This window comes from Drosophila kikkawai, chromosome 3L, assembly GCF_030179895.1.
Source record: "Drosophila kikkawai strain 14028-0561.14 chromosome 3L, DkikHiC1v2, whole genome shotgun sequence".
NCBI classification, from domain to species: domain Eukaryota; kingdom Metazoa; phylum Arthropoda; class Insecta; order Diptera; family Drosophilidae; genus Drosophila; species Drosophila kikkawai.
Genome location: NC_091730.1, coordinates 23,385,836 through 23,404,017, shown reverse-complemented (window position 1 = coordinate 23,404,017; position 18,182 = coordinate 23,385,836). Strand labels below are relative to the sequence as shown.

Here is an 18,182-nt window from a genome sequence, read left to right as displayed (position 1 = left end):
GGCTGCATGCGGTGGGGAACATTACGTTTACCTCCTCATCCAGAACGGCCACTGACACCCGATGATCCTCCTTGGTATCCACGAGAATGGAGTCGGCACGGTTGAGTCCTTCCTCGGGGCTGTTCAACTGAAATATTCAAGGACTGAGCGTCAAGTCTGTTTCCTGCTGTATACATGTCTTAATGCTAAGCTAGAACCTATATCTTAAAATCCAATAATTAATTTGGCCTACATTCTTGAATGGAATCTCTGGTATCCAGTCCGTGGTGGACTCGTCCTCAATGATCAGGCCCTTGCTGTCGATGGCCTCCGACAGGTTTTGGATGCTGGAAGCTCCGTTTCTGGGTCGCAGCTGTTGCTCCAGCGGGGCCGACATCATGGCCGTAGGTGAGGACACTGTGGACAGTCCAGCCGGGCCTGTTCCAGTGCCACCGGCGGCACCGGCTCCTCCGATCCCGCCGCAACCGTTCCTCAGGCGGCGACTGTCCATGGCCACGCCCTCGACGACATTGGGCAGCGAGTTGAGCGATATGTTCTTCTTTTGCTGCTGCTGCAGGAGCTGCGCCGGCTGCTGGGCGGGCACAGCAATGGTGGCCGCATACTCCAAGCTGCGTCCGTCTATGCTGGCTCCATCGCCGCCCGTTGTGGTGACGCCGCCTATGCTGCCGCTGCCACTGGCGGATATTGACTTGGGCAGGGCGGCGGTTGGTGTGGCCGCGGAGGAGACGGGTGCGGTGGCCACACTACCGGCCAGGTGGGCGCTGCTGCGCGTGCCAAAGCGACGCTTGGGCCTGTGGTTGGGTTAAAGCAATTATTGGGTTAACAATTGTCGACTTGCCAGTTGTCAGCACTGAGAGAAATTTGTTTAAATTAAATGAAACGGAAAAGGCTTACTGGTAAGAAATCATGATAGAATACAAGGAGGGCTAATCAACTAAAATCCACAATTACCGCTTTTTCTGGCCAATAAAAACTTTGCTAAATTCAAATTAAAAATCCAAAATTGATGGCCTAAATTCAATGTTTCTCCCTGTGTACTTTCCACTTACCTCAATGGCTCTGTACGCTTGATGAGAAAGGTCTTGACGTTTAGCATTTTGAGGTGATTGTCTCGACTGCCGCCATTTCCCGGCTCCACCTCGTAAGCGTCATTGAGGCACTTGAGCGTCGCCTCCGAAATGTGGACTCTCCTGTGGATTGGAGAGCGGAGAGGAGTATTAGCGAGGTGAGGACTATTGGCCATAGACATTGGCCAGGCCCGGGCCAGGAGTTTGGAAATGTAGTTGGCGAAAATTAAATTCAAATATTTGCATACGTTTTCTATGAATGTGCGTGGTGATTTTCCTAAAACCATCGCAGCAACATCCACAGTTTTCCGTTTCCCAATGATTTCCCCATTTTGCCCGCCCATCTCTTTGTGTTTTTGTGGGCGTGCTCCGAATGGGCGTTGGGTCCTTCATAATTGGGTCTCTACTGGGCAACTGCTCCTTGGTGTTCCAAAATGTTTCTGCTTGTGCTCGTGCTGCCGCCCAGGCCACAATTACATCAAAGCATTTTGCATTAAATTGAGCTTTTCATTTCTGGGGCTTTTCATTTTGTTTCGGGTTCTGCGGTCGCTCGGATTTTCTCCATTTCCTTGCCTTGCTGTTTCTTTCTATTATTTGGTTTCTTGTGTCTAAACACGCCAAGCTAGCAAAATTGCCAAGCAATTGTTGTGCGCACTGGTCGGGAGTTAGGCACAAGGACCTTGGCACTGGATCAGGAGCAGGAGCAGAAGCAGTAGCGGGATCTGCAGCCACAGGACCCGCAAATTGGCCAATTAAAACTGTGGCCTGCCTGGGATTTGCCACCGAAGTCAAAGTTATCCAGCTTACGGATAGTTTTACATTTTAATTCAAGATAGAATGAGGTGTGGCTAAGCTTACACTAAGAAAAACACTAATCCTCTAATGGTATTTTAAGTAATTTAACAAAATATTTTTAAAAACATTACCAAAGATAAGGAATTTCATGAATTTGTATACATTTTTTCAAATGTTTTTATAGTTTTCTAAACGAACTAACAATAAATGTCTCCTTATTTTCTGCACATATGTATATGTATACATACATATATATATGTATATTTCGAGTATATTAACTAATATTCTGTTAAATTAATTAAGTACATTTTGCGGTTGTTGGGTAGAAAATTCAATTATGACGCTCTTTGACCTTTACATCTTTTGCATAATCATAATCAGCCTCATTCATGTGCATACGGATTTCCCCTTCTAATGACTAATGCGCCGGTTTATTAGGGAAATAATCCTGTTGGCATTTAGGCCACTTTCACTTCCCCGCTTCCTTTCCGGTCTTATATAGATTTGACAACTCATTCCGGATGCAAAAGCACACACAGTGGCTGGTTTTCGGACGTGACTGTTTTACTTACCCGGGAATGCCGCCGGATTCCATGTGATTTGCAATGATAACATCGTTGGACCAAACATCGAAATGCCACTTCTTGTTGCCCAGGACACCGCACATTACCGATCCGCTGTGGATGCCGATGCGCATGTTGAGGTCCACCTGCAATGGTAATGAGAAATCGTGACAAAGCGCGGCAAGCCCAGTGATAATAAACATACGAAAGCCTACTAAATCCCTAAAAGAATTCTAGGAATATTTCTATTACTTTATATTTTAAATATTTACTTCAGATAAGAGTATTAAAATGCAAATAATTCTTTAGCTACTTAAGAACCACCGTTACCTTGCCCTTTCATATGCACAGTTCTTGGCATATTCCTTTCACCTCACCTGGGAAAAGTACAAGCACTGATCCTGCTACCGGAAAATGTCCGCTGTCAGTCAGTTGGGAGTCAGTCAATAGTCGAAATGCCGCAGCAATTAAGTCGCCGGCCCAATTATGCGACTGCAGGCCGCATAAATCTCGGTAAACGAATATGGGATTCCCCCGGTTTCTGCGGCAAGCTTCTGCTTCTGCCTTGCCCTGCTCCCTGAATAAAAAATCAATTAAATTCCAGCGGCACTTTGTCGTATAAAAATTTAACTCTGGCCGCTGCTTTTCGGCGACTGTTGCCTTTGCCTTTTGCTCTGTTGAGATTTGCATACAAATGAATTGTCAACACGTCCACTGCCTCCTATAGCTACCAGTATATACATATATGTATGTATATCTGTGGGACTTCCACTGGCCAGAGCCATGGCACGGAGCACTGGGCACATGGCATTGTGCAATGAAAATTCAACGAAAACGAAAGCCTCCTTCTAAATAAACGAATGCAAAGCAGCCGAATTCAGAAAAATTGGTATTAAATTTTTCAAACGTCCTTCACTTGCGGAAAAGTGGGAAAAGGCCTCAACAGATGTCAGTGGGATTTAGTGGCGGTGCTTGAAATTGCAACATTTTAAATGTTTAAATGCAGCTCATTGAACACGGCTATTTGCTCATGTTTCCCCATTCACAATTTTATAGGTATTAAGGATATTTTTGAATTTTTAAAATAAAATATATTTTTACATTTTGTGGTCTTACTTATTTATATTTCACATTTAGAATATATTTATCTAATGCCTTTAGTTCTGTTTTTTCCTACATTTTGAGTTTACTTTCATTGATCCGTGTATAAATTTAAAGAAAATATCATAGAGGCATTAAATTATTCAGCTTTAAGGGGCAGTCAGGACAGCATAAAAATTTAAATAAACGTTCGAGGGCCACACTTCATGGTACGTGTGTTTTTGATTCGATTCGATTTCACTTACGTGCGTGTGCAGGCGCACATCCTTAATGGCCTTTATCATGTGGAGGCCAGTTTCCACGCTGCAGACGGCATGATCCGGCCGGGTCTTCCAGTTGTCGCTCTCGAACTGCGACACGCAATAGTAGCAGTCGCCCAGCAGCTTCACGCGCAGACAGTGGTTGTCCTTGGGGGGAGGGAAGCGGGAAATGGGTTGAGAAAGTGTTCAATAAAGAATTTTTATTATTGTTAGCTATGCAGCAGGAGCATGAAAAATATTTCTTAAGTGCAAGTATGTTCTTTATTTAACCCACGAAAGCCCCTCAACTTACCTCCGCAATGCGATCGAAGCGGGCGAACAGGTCGTTCAGGATTTTCACCAGCTGCTGGGCCGAAGTCTTGCTGGCCAACTCGGTGAAACCCTAAAAGAGGCAAAAGGTGTTCCAGTTCACACCATAAACTTTTGGAGGAGCTGCATGCTCCGGTTGCTCCGCTTACCTTGATGTCGGCGAACAGGATGCTCACGTTATCCATGGGATAAACGTACAATTTGTTGAACTGCGTCTCCACCGTGGGATCCGTGCCCTTGTACATTTCGCTGCGTATTTGATTGTTCACGATGTTCGGAAGGACTGCAGGACGAAAAGGAGCGGAATTCCGCGGAGTGGGGTTTAGCAACAGCAACAACAACTTGAACACGAGCCAGGCGCAATAAATTCGCTCAAGAAGGCCAAAGGAGCGAACCTTCCAGGACCTGCAGTTGTCAGGCAACGCGAAATTACCGAGAAGGCTCTCTTAAGGTCCTGTCGTTGCCCTTCTACGGTTATGCCTGGATAAGGCGGAGGTGGTTCCTTCTACCTGGCATTTATGATGAAAAATGCCACTTAGGAGGCCAAGTCTAAAAACTTATTAAAAGCAGGAATTTTCGCATTTGTAGTTTCTACTAGTTAAGCACACACTAATAAAGTCTTGAGTGGAGTTCTGTCACAATCAACAACAGGTTTTCAGAGAAACAGGCTTTAATCATATTCCGTAGTAGATTGGTGGCCGAAAATAGGACAAATGATGCCTTTGGGACTCACTTTATTATTTGTAAACACAAACAGCTTCACTTACTTGAATCTAGCAGCTTCTGCGTGCGCTGCAGCTCCTTCTCCGACTCCTTCTTGTGCTCCATGGCCTTGTGGGTTTCGATGAAGGCCAATCTCTGTCCGCGATCCGTGAGATACTTCGTGTACATACCGGCCACGTTGATGGCCGTGTAGAGAATGAAGTTGGCAAAGATCTGGAACAGCACACAGTCGGCATTCACGGTGGCCTGCGGATGACAAATCCCTGGAAGTCAAAACGGGATTACCTACACGACAACACTAATAATACCTCTCCGTGCTGCAGCTTGATGATGGTAATTACGGCCAGGTGACAGCTGGCCGTGATGGTCCCGCCCACGACGCACCATTTGAGGGGCAAGGGCAGCATTGCATACGGAACGAAGATGACGAACAGGATGTACCACACCAGGTACTCGCGATCGGCGAAGCCAACGCCCTTGCCAACGAATCCTGTGCCGCGCAGGAGAGAGAGAGGGGGAGAGAGGAGGTTAGGCTTCGATTTACGACTGGGCCGAAAAAGGATTAGCCATTTTGATGCTCCGCGCAGGTGACGCTTGATTTATGACCGCACTCACCCTGGATGTTGAACAGCACCCATGTGCAGACCGCGGCCCAGTGCAAATAGTTGTTGGCGAAGCACCGCCAGTAGCCCAGGAAGCAGATGGCCATGTTTGCAATCCCGCAGCAAACGGACCACGTGATGGCCGTCGCCATGCTCTGCAAATTCATTTGCAGAAACAGTTGGAGTAACATGTTCCCTTAGGAGGAAGTGGAGGAGGAGCATTCCCTTACCGTTGTATCCTCCGAATCCAGAGGTCCCCGCTTATTGCGTCGCATTATCCAGACGAAAGCCAGGACAATCTTCAGCACAAAGTCCACGACATTGACGATGATCAAGGACTTCTGGCGCTGTCGGTGCGTGTAGGTCAGGTAGCTGCGCTCCAGGGAACTCTGCTTGAAGGAGTTGGTCAGGGAGGGACACAGGATGCCCTTGACCACGTTGCCGCTCTTGAAGGCTGAATAAGTCTCGTTGTTGAGAGGCCTCTGCGGCTGACCAGCGATGCTGGCCAGGGAGTTGCCCGACTCCAGGTCTTGCTCTGTAGGAGGAAGAAAATTATTAAATTTAAAAACAGATATAATTATATTTCTGATAGATTTATAGTACTTATAAAGACAATCTTGTCTTTTGATAAAAGTTCAAGTGTCAAAGCCAGGCGGCTTTGTGGAAGTCCCCAGGAGGAGAAGTGAGAGCCAAGGGAATGACAAGTTCAACGCGGGCTTATCTCCGCCCAAACGATAAAAGCCATAAACGGCTTCCGGGGCCAGAGCTCCCTTGAGTGGCCACCAACTGGGAGAGTACTTCCCCCTCCATTTCCGGGATTCCCGCCGAAAGCCACACCAAATCCCACACAAAACCTCCCGCTTACCGAAATTGCTGTTGCCAAAGATGCTGCAGCTCTCTGTCCGGCGCTTGGGTCCATAGGCTCGCTTTGCCTCCACAATTCGGACGGACTGCACCCGCAGCGGCGTCTGCTTGGTGATGCCGCCTCGCAGACCACCGCCGCCTCCTCCTCCGGATGCCATCATGGCCTGCTGCTTCTTGCGCAAATTGGACAGAATTGATGTGGTGGAGGCACGCAGCGATGGCGGCAGGTCGCCTCCGCCTCCAGTGTCCTCCATTTGGGCGCCGTCGCCGGGAAGTCGTGGTATTTTGGACATGTCCGGAGTGGCTATCATTGTGGGAGCGGCTCCTGCTGCATCCTGCTGTGTTGGTTTTAGCCAGGCTTTAATTAGTCCTAAGTGCGTGGGCACATATTAACTTACCTCGGAGGATGAGCCAGCTGTTGCCACTGCTCCTGCTCCCGCTCCTGCTCCCGAAGATGTGGATGCTGCCCCCGCGACCGTAATCTGCTCATCATCGGTGGTCTGCGCTGCGGGATTACTTAGGCCCAGGCCCCCATTCTCCCCATCATCATCCCCGTCCTCGTCATCATCCCCCTCCAGCTTTAGGTCGTCGATTTGTGCCAAGGCGATGGCGCCCTTGTCTGCCGCCCGCCGCAACACCACCCGGTCATCGGCCCCCGCCTCCACCTCCGCCTTTGCACCAGCTCCAGGACCTCCAACTATCCCAGTTCCACATCCAAGTGGCGCCTCCTCTTTCGTGTCGCCCGATGCCCCGACGCGCTGCGTGAGTTCCGGGGGTGCGGACTGGGTTACACTGTTGCTCTGCCGGCGCTGCTGCAGGGAGAACGCCGAGGAGGGCGTCGCGCTCAGCTGCCGCATGTGCACCTCGTCTGAGACCAGCTTGTCGTCATCCATGTTGGCCAGCTGCTCCTCCTCCGCGGTCCTGTACATAGACGAATTGTAAGGCCAATAATTAGTCACCCTTTTAGGGGGTTTATTTACTCATCTCAAATGTATATTGCATATTTATACCCTTGCAGGGTATTATAATTTCAGTCAGAAGTTTGCAACGCAGTGAAAGAGACGTTTCCGACCCTCTAAAGTATATATATTCTTGATCAGCATCAACAGCCGAGTCGATCTAGCCATGTCCGTCTGTCCGTCTGTCCGTCTGTCCGTCTGTCCGTCTGTCCGTTTCTACGCAAACTAGTCCCTCAGTTTTAAAGCTATCTGAATGAAACTTTACATATAGTCTTCTATATACTCTCACTGCTATATATGTCGGAACGGGCCGGATCTGACGACTATATCATATAGCTGCCATACAAATGTTCGATTAATTTTTAGAAAAAAAATTATAACTTGGCTCATTTTCAACATTTTTGCACAATTTTTTAGATTTGGCCATTATATATTATTTCTGAATTTTGGTAAAAATTTTATAAAAATCGGACTACTATATCTTATAGCTGCCATAGGAACGATAGGGAAAGTAAAAGAAAAAATTATAACTTCGTTGTTTTTCAACGTATTTTCATCTAATTTGAAACATGAGCTTCTGGTATTATTTCAAAATTTTGGTATAAATTTAATGAAAATCGGACTACTATATCTTATAGCTGCCATAGGAACGATAGGGAAAACGATAGAAAAAATTATAACTTCGTTGTTTTTCAACGTATTTTCATCTACTTTGAGACATGAGCATTTAGTATTATTTCAGAATTTTGGTAACGATATTATGAAAATCGGAGAACTATATCATATAGCTGCCATAGAAGTGATCCGTAGATGTAGAGAAAATGAAAAGCTAGGAATGTAAACTGTAACTGTCAAACTGTAAACATAATAAGTAAAGGTAAAATGTTATGAAACTCCGTTTAGTGTCTGTTTTCGGCATTATAATTTATAATATAAATATGAAAACCAATCTGCAAGGGTATACAAACTTCGGCGTGCCGAAGTTAGCTTCCTTTCTTGTTTTATTATCAATGCTATCTTTTCTAAGCTTAGTACAAGATAAGTACGCAGGAATTTGCATTATAATATATATTGTATACACGAAGGGACTTTGTAAATATATTTAATCTATAATTTATTTAATCTGTATTCTCTTATTTTCCTCAGTGTAGAAGCCTGTTTTAAATTTCAAGCCATTTCTTTCAATCTTCACTTTGAAGTTCGAATGTCGGCTAATGAAGGCAAATATTCATTGAGGCGGTGTGGCAAGTAAATTAAATTAAGGAAAATGGGAAAACCTTAGCTTAGCTTAGGAAACACTTAAATACTGTTATGTGTCTGCAGATTTTTTAAAATCAAATTGAAAATGGCGAAAATAATGAATTTATTTGTAAGAACTAATTCAAAAGTTGTTAATGAATTTGTTGCTCTGCAGGAGGCCATTTTGTTGGCGTTGAGAATTTCCTTGTGAAAATAGATTTCAAAGGTCTTGGCTCAAACCACAAGCTTTCAACGAATTTCTGAATAAATTCCAGTTTATTGTATTATTGCTTCTTGCGGTGTCATTAAAGCAAAAATCGATGTTGGAAATTGCGTAATTAAATTAAACGATTTTTGGCATTTTCTAATGGAACTTTATATAGGAGAAAATGGAAAAGGAACGATGGAGTTGCCTAATAATTAATTGCTTGTTTTCGCTAGGAAAATGTAAATTAAAACGGGAACCTTTATTCTTATTTCACCCTTTCACAGCATCAAAGAAATTTGACAACTCCAGCAGATTGAACATTGTAATGAAAAATTGCTTTAATGAGAATGAACGATTTGTGGCATTTAAATAATTCTTTGATTTGAGTAATAATAATTCGAGTTTGAGAGCTTCCAAATTGATTTATTGAGTCTCTAGGCTGCTGAATAATTTCGTGCTTATTCGCTTGTTGTTTTTCTCTTCGATTCTGATGATATCTCACACCGGAAATGTGTGTTATATGTTACTAATGCTTTGTACACAGAAAAAAAAATCCGGGATAAAGTCGCCAAAATCAATCCCAAGTGGGCATGATTTCGAGCTAAGGTCGGATTTTCTTAATATAAGAACGAACATACTTAATTTTTTCAATCTCGAAAATTCTTGATTCAATCCCGCTAACCTTAAAAATTTCAATCCCAATTTTTCTTAATTTAACCTCAAACATTCTTAAATTTTAATTTAAAAATTTAAATTTAAATTTAATTAAAAAAACAAAAAATTTTCTTTCTCGATTTAGTCCCCGAAATTCTTAATTATTTTAATCCCAAAAAGCCTTGATTTAATCCCTCTAAAGTTCTTAGTGAGAAGTGAAAGAGAAGTTTTTATTTAAATCTGTAATTATAAAGCTACAAATGGTTATTAAATTAATTATATTAATGTATAAATCTTATTAAAAGCCACTTAAACTTACTTTTCCTAGTTCCCGGTCGGGATTCGAACCCATGTCTCAGAAATCACAGACCGTCCGCTTACCAACTGGGCCACTGAGTCAAATCAAAAGCTAATGTCGGGAACCCGAATACATACAGTTTCAAGGAAAGAGCAAAAATGTTATCTCTCTCTCTGAGCTAAAAATAGATTTGCTGCTCTCACCAAATTTTTAAGAATATTTAGGCTTAATTCAAGAATGTTTGGGCTTATTATGCCTCTATAATCCCAAAATGAGATTAATTCAAGAATTTTTACGCTCATTTTGTCATTTTAATCCCGAAACGGGATTGATTCAAGAATTTTTAGGCTTAATTTGTCATTTAATCCCGAAACGGGATCGATTCAAGAATTTTTAGGCTTAATTTGTCATTTAATCCCGAAACGGGATTAACTCGACTGTCTAACCCCGAATCGTACTTAAAAATTTTAATCCACCACATCGAAAAAATCAAGAAAAATATTCTTGATTTTTTCGTTCTACCATTTTTTCTGTGTAGCAGCTTATTTCATGTTGAATTCCCGGTGCCGCAGCGGAAACGCAAAATGGCGCGGCGACAGTGCAAAATGGCGCGTTGATGTCGCTGTCATTATTCAAATTAGCGCTGAGGCACTCACACACACGACTGCACACACACACGCGTGTCGGCACACATACGCGTTTCCTGGCAAAACATAGCACACTTTTCGGGGCCAAGTAAATTTAAATCTAGCAAAGGAAGGCGACCGAAAAACCGAAATTCCAATAAGTCGAAGGGGCAAAAACAAAGCCGCGTTGGGATATCCGTGGATATACTATATACAGATATATGTACATACGTATGTACGTGCATATGGCATATCGATTATGTGTCATTGCTAGAAACAACAAACATTATTTTTTATTTTTCAATCGAGTTTTCTGGGCTAATATACATTTTCATGGGAGTCCTTAGCTGATGATTTGCATTCTGTCTTGTGTGTTCATTAGGAGACGGCCTTTTCCTAAGTATTAGCTATGGCTACTGAATTTTAACTAGTCTTGGTGGGAATATTTATGAATCTATGTTGCACATGACATGTATCAATTATGTCCCCTTGTTACACTTGGCTTTAATTAATTTTGTTGTTTTAATGATTTGTGTAAATCGTCTCCATGTTATTGTTTTTCCATTATAAAAATTGAATATTTAGGATATTCCAACTGCCTTTTATTGAATCTTTTCATTCAAATCCTGCTTAGCTTTACCATGTGGAAGTTATTACCGAATTGATGTTAGTGTTATCTCCAAAGAGGTGTATTTTTGGATTGTTTGTGCCAGACAGCGTGGATTATATTTACCAAATTTACTGGTCTAATCAATGTGCAGCATTATCTCCCCACTGACTTTTCCGCTCTCTCCCTCTCTCTCTCATCACAATCTCTCTCATTTCTCTTGGGCCATAAAAAACTCGTTATCTCTCGGTGTGTTGGTGGAAAAGAGGAAATAATGCACTATTAACCGAATTCTAAATCTGATTTGCCAATATATATATAATTATACCTATGTATTGCGCTGTTGAATAACTCCCCCAGGTTTTCGGTTGAAATTTTTCCCCATGCGTAAAAAACAATCAATTTTCACATCAATTTGCGGACTGCGAGATCGCAGTTCAAGTGTAATTCCCCAGTTGTAAAGACGAAAAGATTCGCCGATTTTAGCACCTTCGGAAGCGATCTATACGTAACCACTGAAGCGTTTCGCTTTTAACATCTCAACAGGTGCCCCGCTTTATTTACGCACCTGTAAGGTTTGGTCCAATATTGTCAGCGGAATCACATGCCCAGAGATCACGGCGGATTATGCTTCGTTTTCGTCGATTAACACATTGGCCTTTCCACTTTCCACCCGGAGCCACTGGCGGTGAGTAATCCCCGAAAGAAAATCGGGCTGAACTGAACCGATCCAAATCGGGCGGAGTGGAGTTTATCGCCAGCGAGAGTCGAGAGGGTTCGAGATAAACTTCTAATATAATTATCGCGTATATAAATGTGTTGATAATGGCGCAACAATGCTCGTATTCAAAATACAAAATCGATAAATCGAACGAGGGGCGGGGACAGATGGGACAGAAGGTGCCATCATTGGCAGGGGCAAATATGTAAATATGGAATCTATTCTCCAGTGATTCACCGCAGGAACTTTGCACTTTTCACCGCCTTCGACTCGGCGTCATGTACTATGCAAATGTTGATCTATACTGCGCGTCTATATGGACATATGTTAGGTGCGACCGACTGCTCAACAGGTTTTATTTATTATTATTATTATTAATTTCGCTGCCGCCCGCGGCTGCTTGCTTAAATGTGATTCGTTCGCGTCTTTCACATCGGACTGGCGTTTGACAACTGAGCGAGAAAAGTTCGACATCGCCTGGATATAATATGATACTGTCGAGCTGTATTTTTTTCCGATTTCTGTTTTTGTTTTTGTTTAGTTCTCTTCATATTCTCCGCAATTCTCTCTTTCTCTCGCTGTGACGCCAAGTGAAATCAGTTTTGGTCAACAATGTTGCTGATATGGTAATTGACTCGACTTCGGCCGGCAGACAATAATGACAGCGAAAATTATGATGGGTCCCTAAATGATAATCAGCTAAACGGATGGCTATCTTGGGCGAAATTGAAGCAGGAATGGTAAGCGTTCTAAGCAACTGTGTAAGTCTTCATTGTTGGGAAGATGGCTTAATATTTAAAACACATTTTTGTCAATTAGAATTTGATTTAAAGTTAATCTATAAAGATTTGCAGTTTGTATATATTTCAGTGCAAGTAAAAAGTGATTTTATTAAGGTATTCATTTATAAATACTTAGACAAGCTTGCTAAAAAACTTGTAATTGTAAAGCCTTGGCATCTCCCTTTGGCATTTTTAATTCTTAAAATATTTTTGAGCTGACTCGAATTCAAGTTAAATGGGTTGCTTAGCTGGGGGCAATATAGCAGCCTTAATTAAAGTGTCCCCTTGTTTACTTATATTCAAATATTCAAACATAGGCATCAGCAGATTGGAAATTGGAAAATGCTACTCCGTTTGAGACTTTGAGGTGCGCTCCTGGGCGGCCATATCTGTTTCAGATATGAAATGTCAGAGGCATGTCTGCAATGCCGTCTCTTATTTGTATAGACAGCCGGTGGGGTTAGTTTCAAGTCGCCAATCAGCCATTCGGGCCACCCACTTGGGCTCAAACGGGATCCAAGGCCGGCAGCCGGTCCTTTTTATGAGCTTTTGTTGCCTTGTTGAATTTATGGCCATAAGAAACTTGTTAAAGCACATTATTGGGTGTGTAACAAGTGAGTGTGGGCCAGAGTCCCTGTGTGTGTGTTTGCTTTTGTGATGCGACTTTCGAACTCGAGACTGGGAAAGGGGTGGCTTCTGGGTGTTGTTCGGGGTTTTAGCTAAGTAGATTAAAGTCATATTTACACGTCTTCCTTCACATATAGCATGTATATATATATACGCATGTTTGTGTGTGCAGATGTCTCTGTGGTTGTATTTGAGTTTGTGCTCTACGTTAAGTGGCAGCAATTAACACTTGACATATTTATGCTTAACCCGAGGGCCGCAACGGGCGGTTTCCATGCATTATTGTCATGCCCCAAGTGCCACCAACAAGAACACTTGAAGAAAATATTTATAAGGGGTTGAAGTTGAACCTTTTACTATAAATATATGGGAAATTGATAAGGAAATAGCTCGCAATCAGGTTATAAGAAGGTTTGTAATTGTGGCTAAATTCTCTATTTATAGCTGCTCTTGGCTCGTTACTTTGATTTATCAATGTAAAATATTAAATATCTTCTTATTATAGAAGTAGTGTCTTAAAAGAGATCTAATAAACGAGTAATAACAATAATTTTAAACTTAAAATACTGTATTAATATGAATATTACTGTTTTATTTTTGTTCAGTATACCAACAACTACTTGGCTAAGGTTAAGCTATCGATATGACTACAACAAAACCAGCAGTCATGTCTGGCAAGCTGCTAAGTTTATTTATTAAGCGTTTAAGCCCTTCCATTACGGGCGTGCCCTTACTGCCATAAGGGGGCGTGGCATCCAGCTGGTGCGAAAGCGTTTCAACGGCTTCTAATAATACGTGAGTATGTGAGTCTCGGGCAAATATTTATAGATAATTAGTGGAAGATTCACTACCGAAGCTTAATCTAAGGGGGTTTGGGGAGGGTCATTAAATTAACCTGCATTACTTGAGGTGATTTATTAGATCAGGAGGGTATATAATTTACTTTATAATTTTGTATTTCTACTGAAAAACAGAAGAAAGCCTTAAACTTCACATCGTACAACACTAATTTGTATTACTAAATCAAGTTCAATTAATGATAATTATGAGTCTTTAATATGTCTTTTTTCTCTTTCCATGGATTTTCTTAACAAAACCTTCCAATTAACCAAGTTCAATAAGTCTAAGCTGGCCTTTAGGCAAATCGACGTTATTACCTTTGCCCTAATAACTGTCTCCCCAAAAGTTTTGTCATAAAATCTATGAAAACAAGCTACGAGCATAATTTCATTGGTAATTAATTTCCGGCACGGGTCAGGAAATGGCAACCATCAGAATGACAGGCCAAAACAAACGCAGCAGGTGGCCAATTCACCGCAACGGGAATCAGCCAGTTCGGTTATGGATATGGCCAGTGCCCGTGGCAACTTCATTTGGCTAAGAGTCCTGGCCGATAAAGGACCAGACAGAGACACAACCCCCGCACTTGTGAGTGTGCTGGATTTGGGTTAATGTCGGACATTGGTCAACATGGGTGTGCAATTGAAGGCGAGCAACAAAGCAGAAAATAGAAAAATTACTCAGCGGCTCAGTTTGGGTCAAAAGGGAAAAAGGGAGTGAAGAGCCCATAAAAACGGGACAAAAGGGAGGGTTTTCCGTGACACGGAAAAAGTATTTTTGGAAGAGATGAATAACAGATTTGCATTTGTTTTATAAATGGATTCTAAGAAAAGTTTTAAGAAACATTAAAGCGGATCGCTTCACGCCTTTAAGTACTTTAAAATATTTTTATATTTAAATTTAAAATACCTTAAACATTTTGTTAAATTTGTTTTTTTATGTGTATTTAGAACCAGCACATAAAATGTTTTCAAGAACATGTTTTTGGGATCAATCAGAGTTGAACACGAAACATATTCCCGCATTGTGGCTTTTGGGAAACCTCAGCTGGAACTTGCTTGCGGTCCTGTGAAATGCCATTATTATTAAATTTCCTCGTGCTCGTCCTTGTTACGCATTATTATGCACAAAATGCGCTTAGCCAGGACCACGGCTTTGATGTCCTTTTGCCCCACTTTGGCTGGCTCAAATCAAAGCATTTTATTTGACGGCTGCTCCTGATTTGGGTAAACACGTTCTGAATTCCTTTCAAGCGCGTGTCGGGAGCGGGGCGGAGGGGAAAGCAATCAGGACAGCTTCTTTGGCAAGAGAAAAAGGCAATAAGCCGTATAAGTGGCCACTTTTTAGGGCAGCAATCAAGTTAGCAAGTATTCGAAAGCCATTAAAATTGACAAATCGCTTGGCCGGCACCGCAGACCACAAATCCTTGGATTTGGTCAGAGTTGTATGCATACTGCAAGGACACTTTGAGTTGGCCAACGGAGAAAGTCGAAGGGACTCGTAAAAGTCGCCAGGACATGGCTATTTATGTTTATGGCTTACTAATTAGCTTTAGTCGCTGCAGCAAAAGTTTTCTCCCATTAAGAGTCGCGCTATGTGCCTTCCGCTTTTCCAGCTTTCCGCCATTTTCCTCCACAACTTTTGCTTCTTACTCAGTTTCCTTTTTTCCCTCGGCCCCCACTAGTACCTGTCCCTTGGCCTGGCCCATTGTTGTTTGTCATTAAAATTCACATTTTATGGGAGATTCGGTTGGCTTTTACCTAGTTTTTGCGCTTGTCGTCTGGGCCAGAGGTTTCCCACTTTTCGATTCCGCCGCTTGTTGTTTACTCCGTGTGCAAATTTGCATAGAAAAAGAAATTTGCATAGCATTAAGCAGACGTTTCAAGTTGTCCTGGCATCCGCAAGCTGCCGCTGCTCTCCGCCGAGGAATCCTCTTCACCAATATTAAATTTATGGCCAGTATGGCAAGTTATGCTCGGAAGGACCTAGTCGTCGTCGCAGTTAAATCCGTTTAATCGCATAACTCTAAGCGCCTGACTTTCGATTTTATTTCATCATTACTTGCCGCGTGTTATTGGCCAGCCTTCAATTATTCAATGTAATGACTGTGGGGCAGGTCCAACCCTTCTCTTCTTCAGCTTTTTGCACTTAAAGGGGACACCAAGTTGATTGTCTGTGCGTTATTATGTAATTAAAATTTTATAATTCGATTTGGTCACGAGCGAGCTCGGCTTGTTTTTTCCCAAAGTTAATTTTGCAGGGCGCACGCGGCGTATGCGCGATTTCCCAGGCAGCCTTTAATTGGCCAGGAAATTAAATTGAGGAAAAAGTCATACAATATGATTTCATCTTCCTAAATATGTGTGGGATACCTCGCACACTTCTGGGCTTCATTTAAAGGTTCTTCGCCCCCAAACGAGTCCATTGAGCCTGGAACTCGAACTCAGACTCAGACGCGTCGTCTGTTGCCATTTATAAAGCATAATTGAAATATGAGATTGACATTGAATACCGGGGGCTTTGTTGCTGTTGTCGCCTATTGTTCCCCTAGCTTTCATCGGCTACAATTCCACATTCTATGCGACACACTGTTGTTGGCGGGCGGCCCATTTAATTGATTGTTGTAAATAGAAGTGGACCGAAATTGGCGCCTGCCTTTCCATTAGAATTTGCCATACATATAGACACATTGCCGGGGGCAAACTACAGGCAAACTTCTCTAAGCTTAACTTTGGAAATTTGCGGCTCTCAAAATTTAATTGATGGAAAATTTGGAATTTAACTCGGCTAAACTTCAGAGGTATTTATCTTACTAGCCCAGAGTTTCGTAGATACTTTTTCTTTGAAACTTTCTAGATTTGAGTAGGAAACAGCATCTTAATTTACAAGTTGTAGGGGGATAGGGGATTTTCGATTTTCTCAAATAAAAATAACAATATAAATGTTTCTAAAAGTTAAACATAAAACGCTCAACTTCCCGCATCGAAATCATTGATGGCTTTAAGCGCCCAACATTGTGCGGCAAAACTGTCAACACACTCACCTGAGGCAAATGCGCTCTTCCTCCTCGAGCTCCACGTCCATTGTACAGGAGGATTCCGTCTATTTCTATCCTCAATTTTCTGCTTTTTTTTGCCGCTCGCCGGAGCCCGGTGCTTAGTGGTGCTTGGTGCCTGGTCCTTGGTCCTTGTCAAGTGAGAGTTTTAACTGCCAGCAGCAGGGGCACTGTGAATCCTTGAGGTTGACAGCAGGTTTTTTCCCGAAGCCGAGGCTTTAAGCCACCTCAAAGTGTTTTAAGCTGTTGTCAATTTGCCTAATGCTGGCATACAAAAAACGATGCAGGATATGCCGGCAGCAGAGACGTCCTTTGGTGACGCATCCCGGTGACATGGTGGCACAGGATCCGCCGTGGAATCCGCTTCTGATGCCTTTTCAAAACCTGTAAGCAGATAGGCAATAAATCGCATTTAGCATTCGACGTCTCGAGAATCTCTTAAATTTTCATGGAAAAACCCGCACACACGCCCACCGCCAGTCGCATTTAACAATGGCAGTATATAATTTAATAAATAGTTGCAGTTGACAGATTTCAAGTGGCGGCGGGCGGGGGAATACTACTCGTGGGGCAATGGCTCCATAAGGCCATACGTATACGTTTATATATAGAGATGGTGACAAGTGCAAAAGCGTGCACAATAAGTGGCATAAAAAACAAGCCAAAAGAAACAAGGGAAACTTTAAGGGTATCTGGGTATATTGTTACACTAAAATGTGATTAATAAGGGTAGGAAATTAGATTAAGAAAATATTATGTAATATTTTATATAGGAAATTGACAAGTGATCAAATAAACAAGCCAAGAAATTGCCTCTTAAAAGAATCTCAAACTAATCATAATCACTTGGTAATTTATACTTTATTTTTATATTTTATAGTTAACCTTAATTTCTCTCTTAAACTTTTTAATACAAAATTCAAGTTGTACAATATTTCAAAAGCAAACACTCATGTTGTTCTGGGAAATGGAACTTCATGATGTCGCCCGAAATGAAATTTTGTTACTTAATAAATCAACTTGCCCATAGATTCCTGGCCAAAGTAAACACAAAAATTCCAAATGCCAAAATCCGGACAAACAAAGTGAGCCAAGGGAATGGAGAAATCGGTGCTCGCACAAAAATCTATAGGTTCGAGCATGTTAGTCACTCTTACTTTGCCATTTAAACTGTCGCCTTTTGGGCGTGAGTCTGAGTCCTCCACATAGGGCAAACACTAGAAATGTCAAATGTTTTGCCTCAGCATGTGCGCCCAGAGAGCTCAGGAAGGAACCGGATGAG

At 42.4% G+C, this 18,182-nt stretch overlaps 1 protein-coding gene across 9 annotated transcripts in view; it reads right to left on the bottom strand.

Moving 5' to 3' along the window:
- The window catches only part of Ac78C (adenylyl cyclase 78C), a 33,225-nt gene that overhangs the window by 4,757 nt on the left and 10,286 nt on the right, over positions 1 to 18,182 (bottom strand). Inside the window, exons 2-15 of one of the 9 annotated variants that reach the window (XR_011444842.1) lie at positions 16,889 to 17,284; positions 6,683 to 7,205; positions 6,286 to 6,622; positions 5,651 to 5,955; positions 5,434 to 5,575; positions 5,127 to 5,308; positions 4,863 to 5,064; positions 4,245 to 4,378; positions 4,079 to 4,168; positions 3,772 to 3,933; positions 2,435 to 2,571; positions 1,050 to 1,190; positions 233 to 791; positions 32 to 178 (exon numbers count right to left, since the gene is read on the bottom strand). Coding sequence is in view for 7 of the 9 variants with exons in the window: in XM_070285239.1 (XP_070141340.1) it covers positions 26 to 127; positions 233 to 791; positions 1,050 to 1,190; positions 2,435 to 2,571; positions 3,772 to 3,933; positions 4,079 to 4,168; positions 4,245 to 4,378; positions 4,863 to 5,064; positions 5,127 to 5,308; positions 5,434 to 5,575; positions 5,651 to 5,955; positions 6,286 to 6,622; positions 6,683 to 7,205; positions 16,889 to 16,929 (3,057 nt within the window). In the remaining 2 variants the exon portion in view is untranslated. Of the gene's footprint in view, positions 1 to 25; positions 792 to 1,049; positions 1,191 to 2,434; positions 2,572 to 3,771; positions 3,934 to 4,078; positions 4,169 to 4,244; positions 4,379 to 4,862; positions 5,065 to 5,126; positions 5,309 to 5,433; positions 5,576 to 5,650; positions 5,956 to 6,285; positions 6,623 to 6,682; positions 7,206 to 11,443; positions 11,867 to 16,888; positions 17,285 to 18,182 lie in introns of those variants that run through there. The other 8 variants (XR_011444843.1, XM_070285239.1, XM_070285240.1 and 5 more) reach the window with 8 other exon arrangements.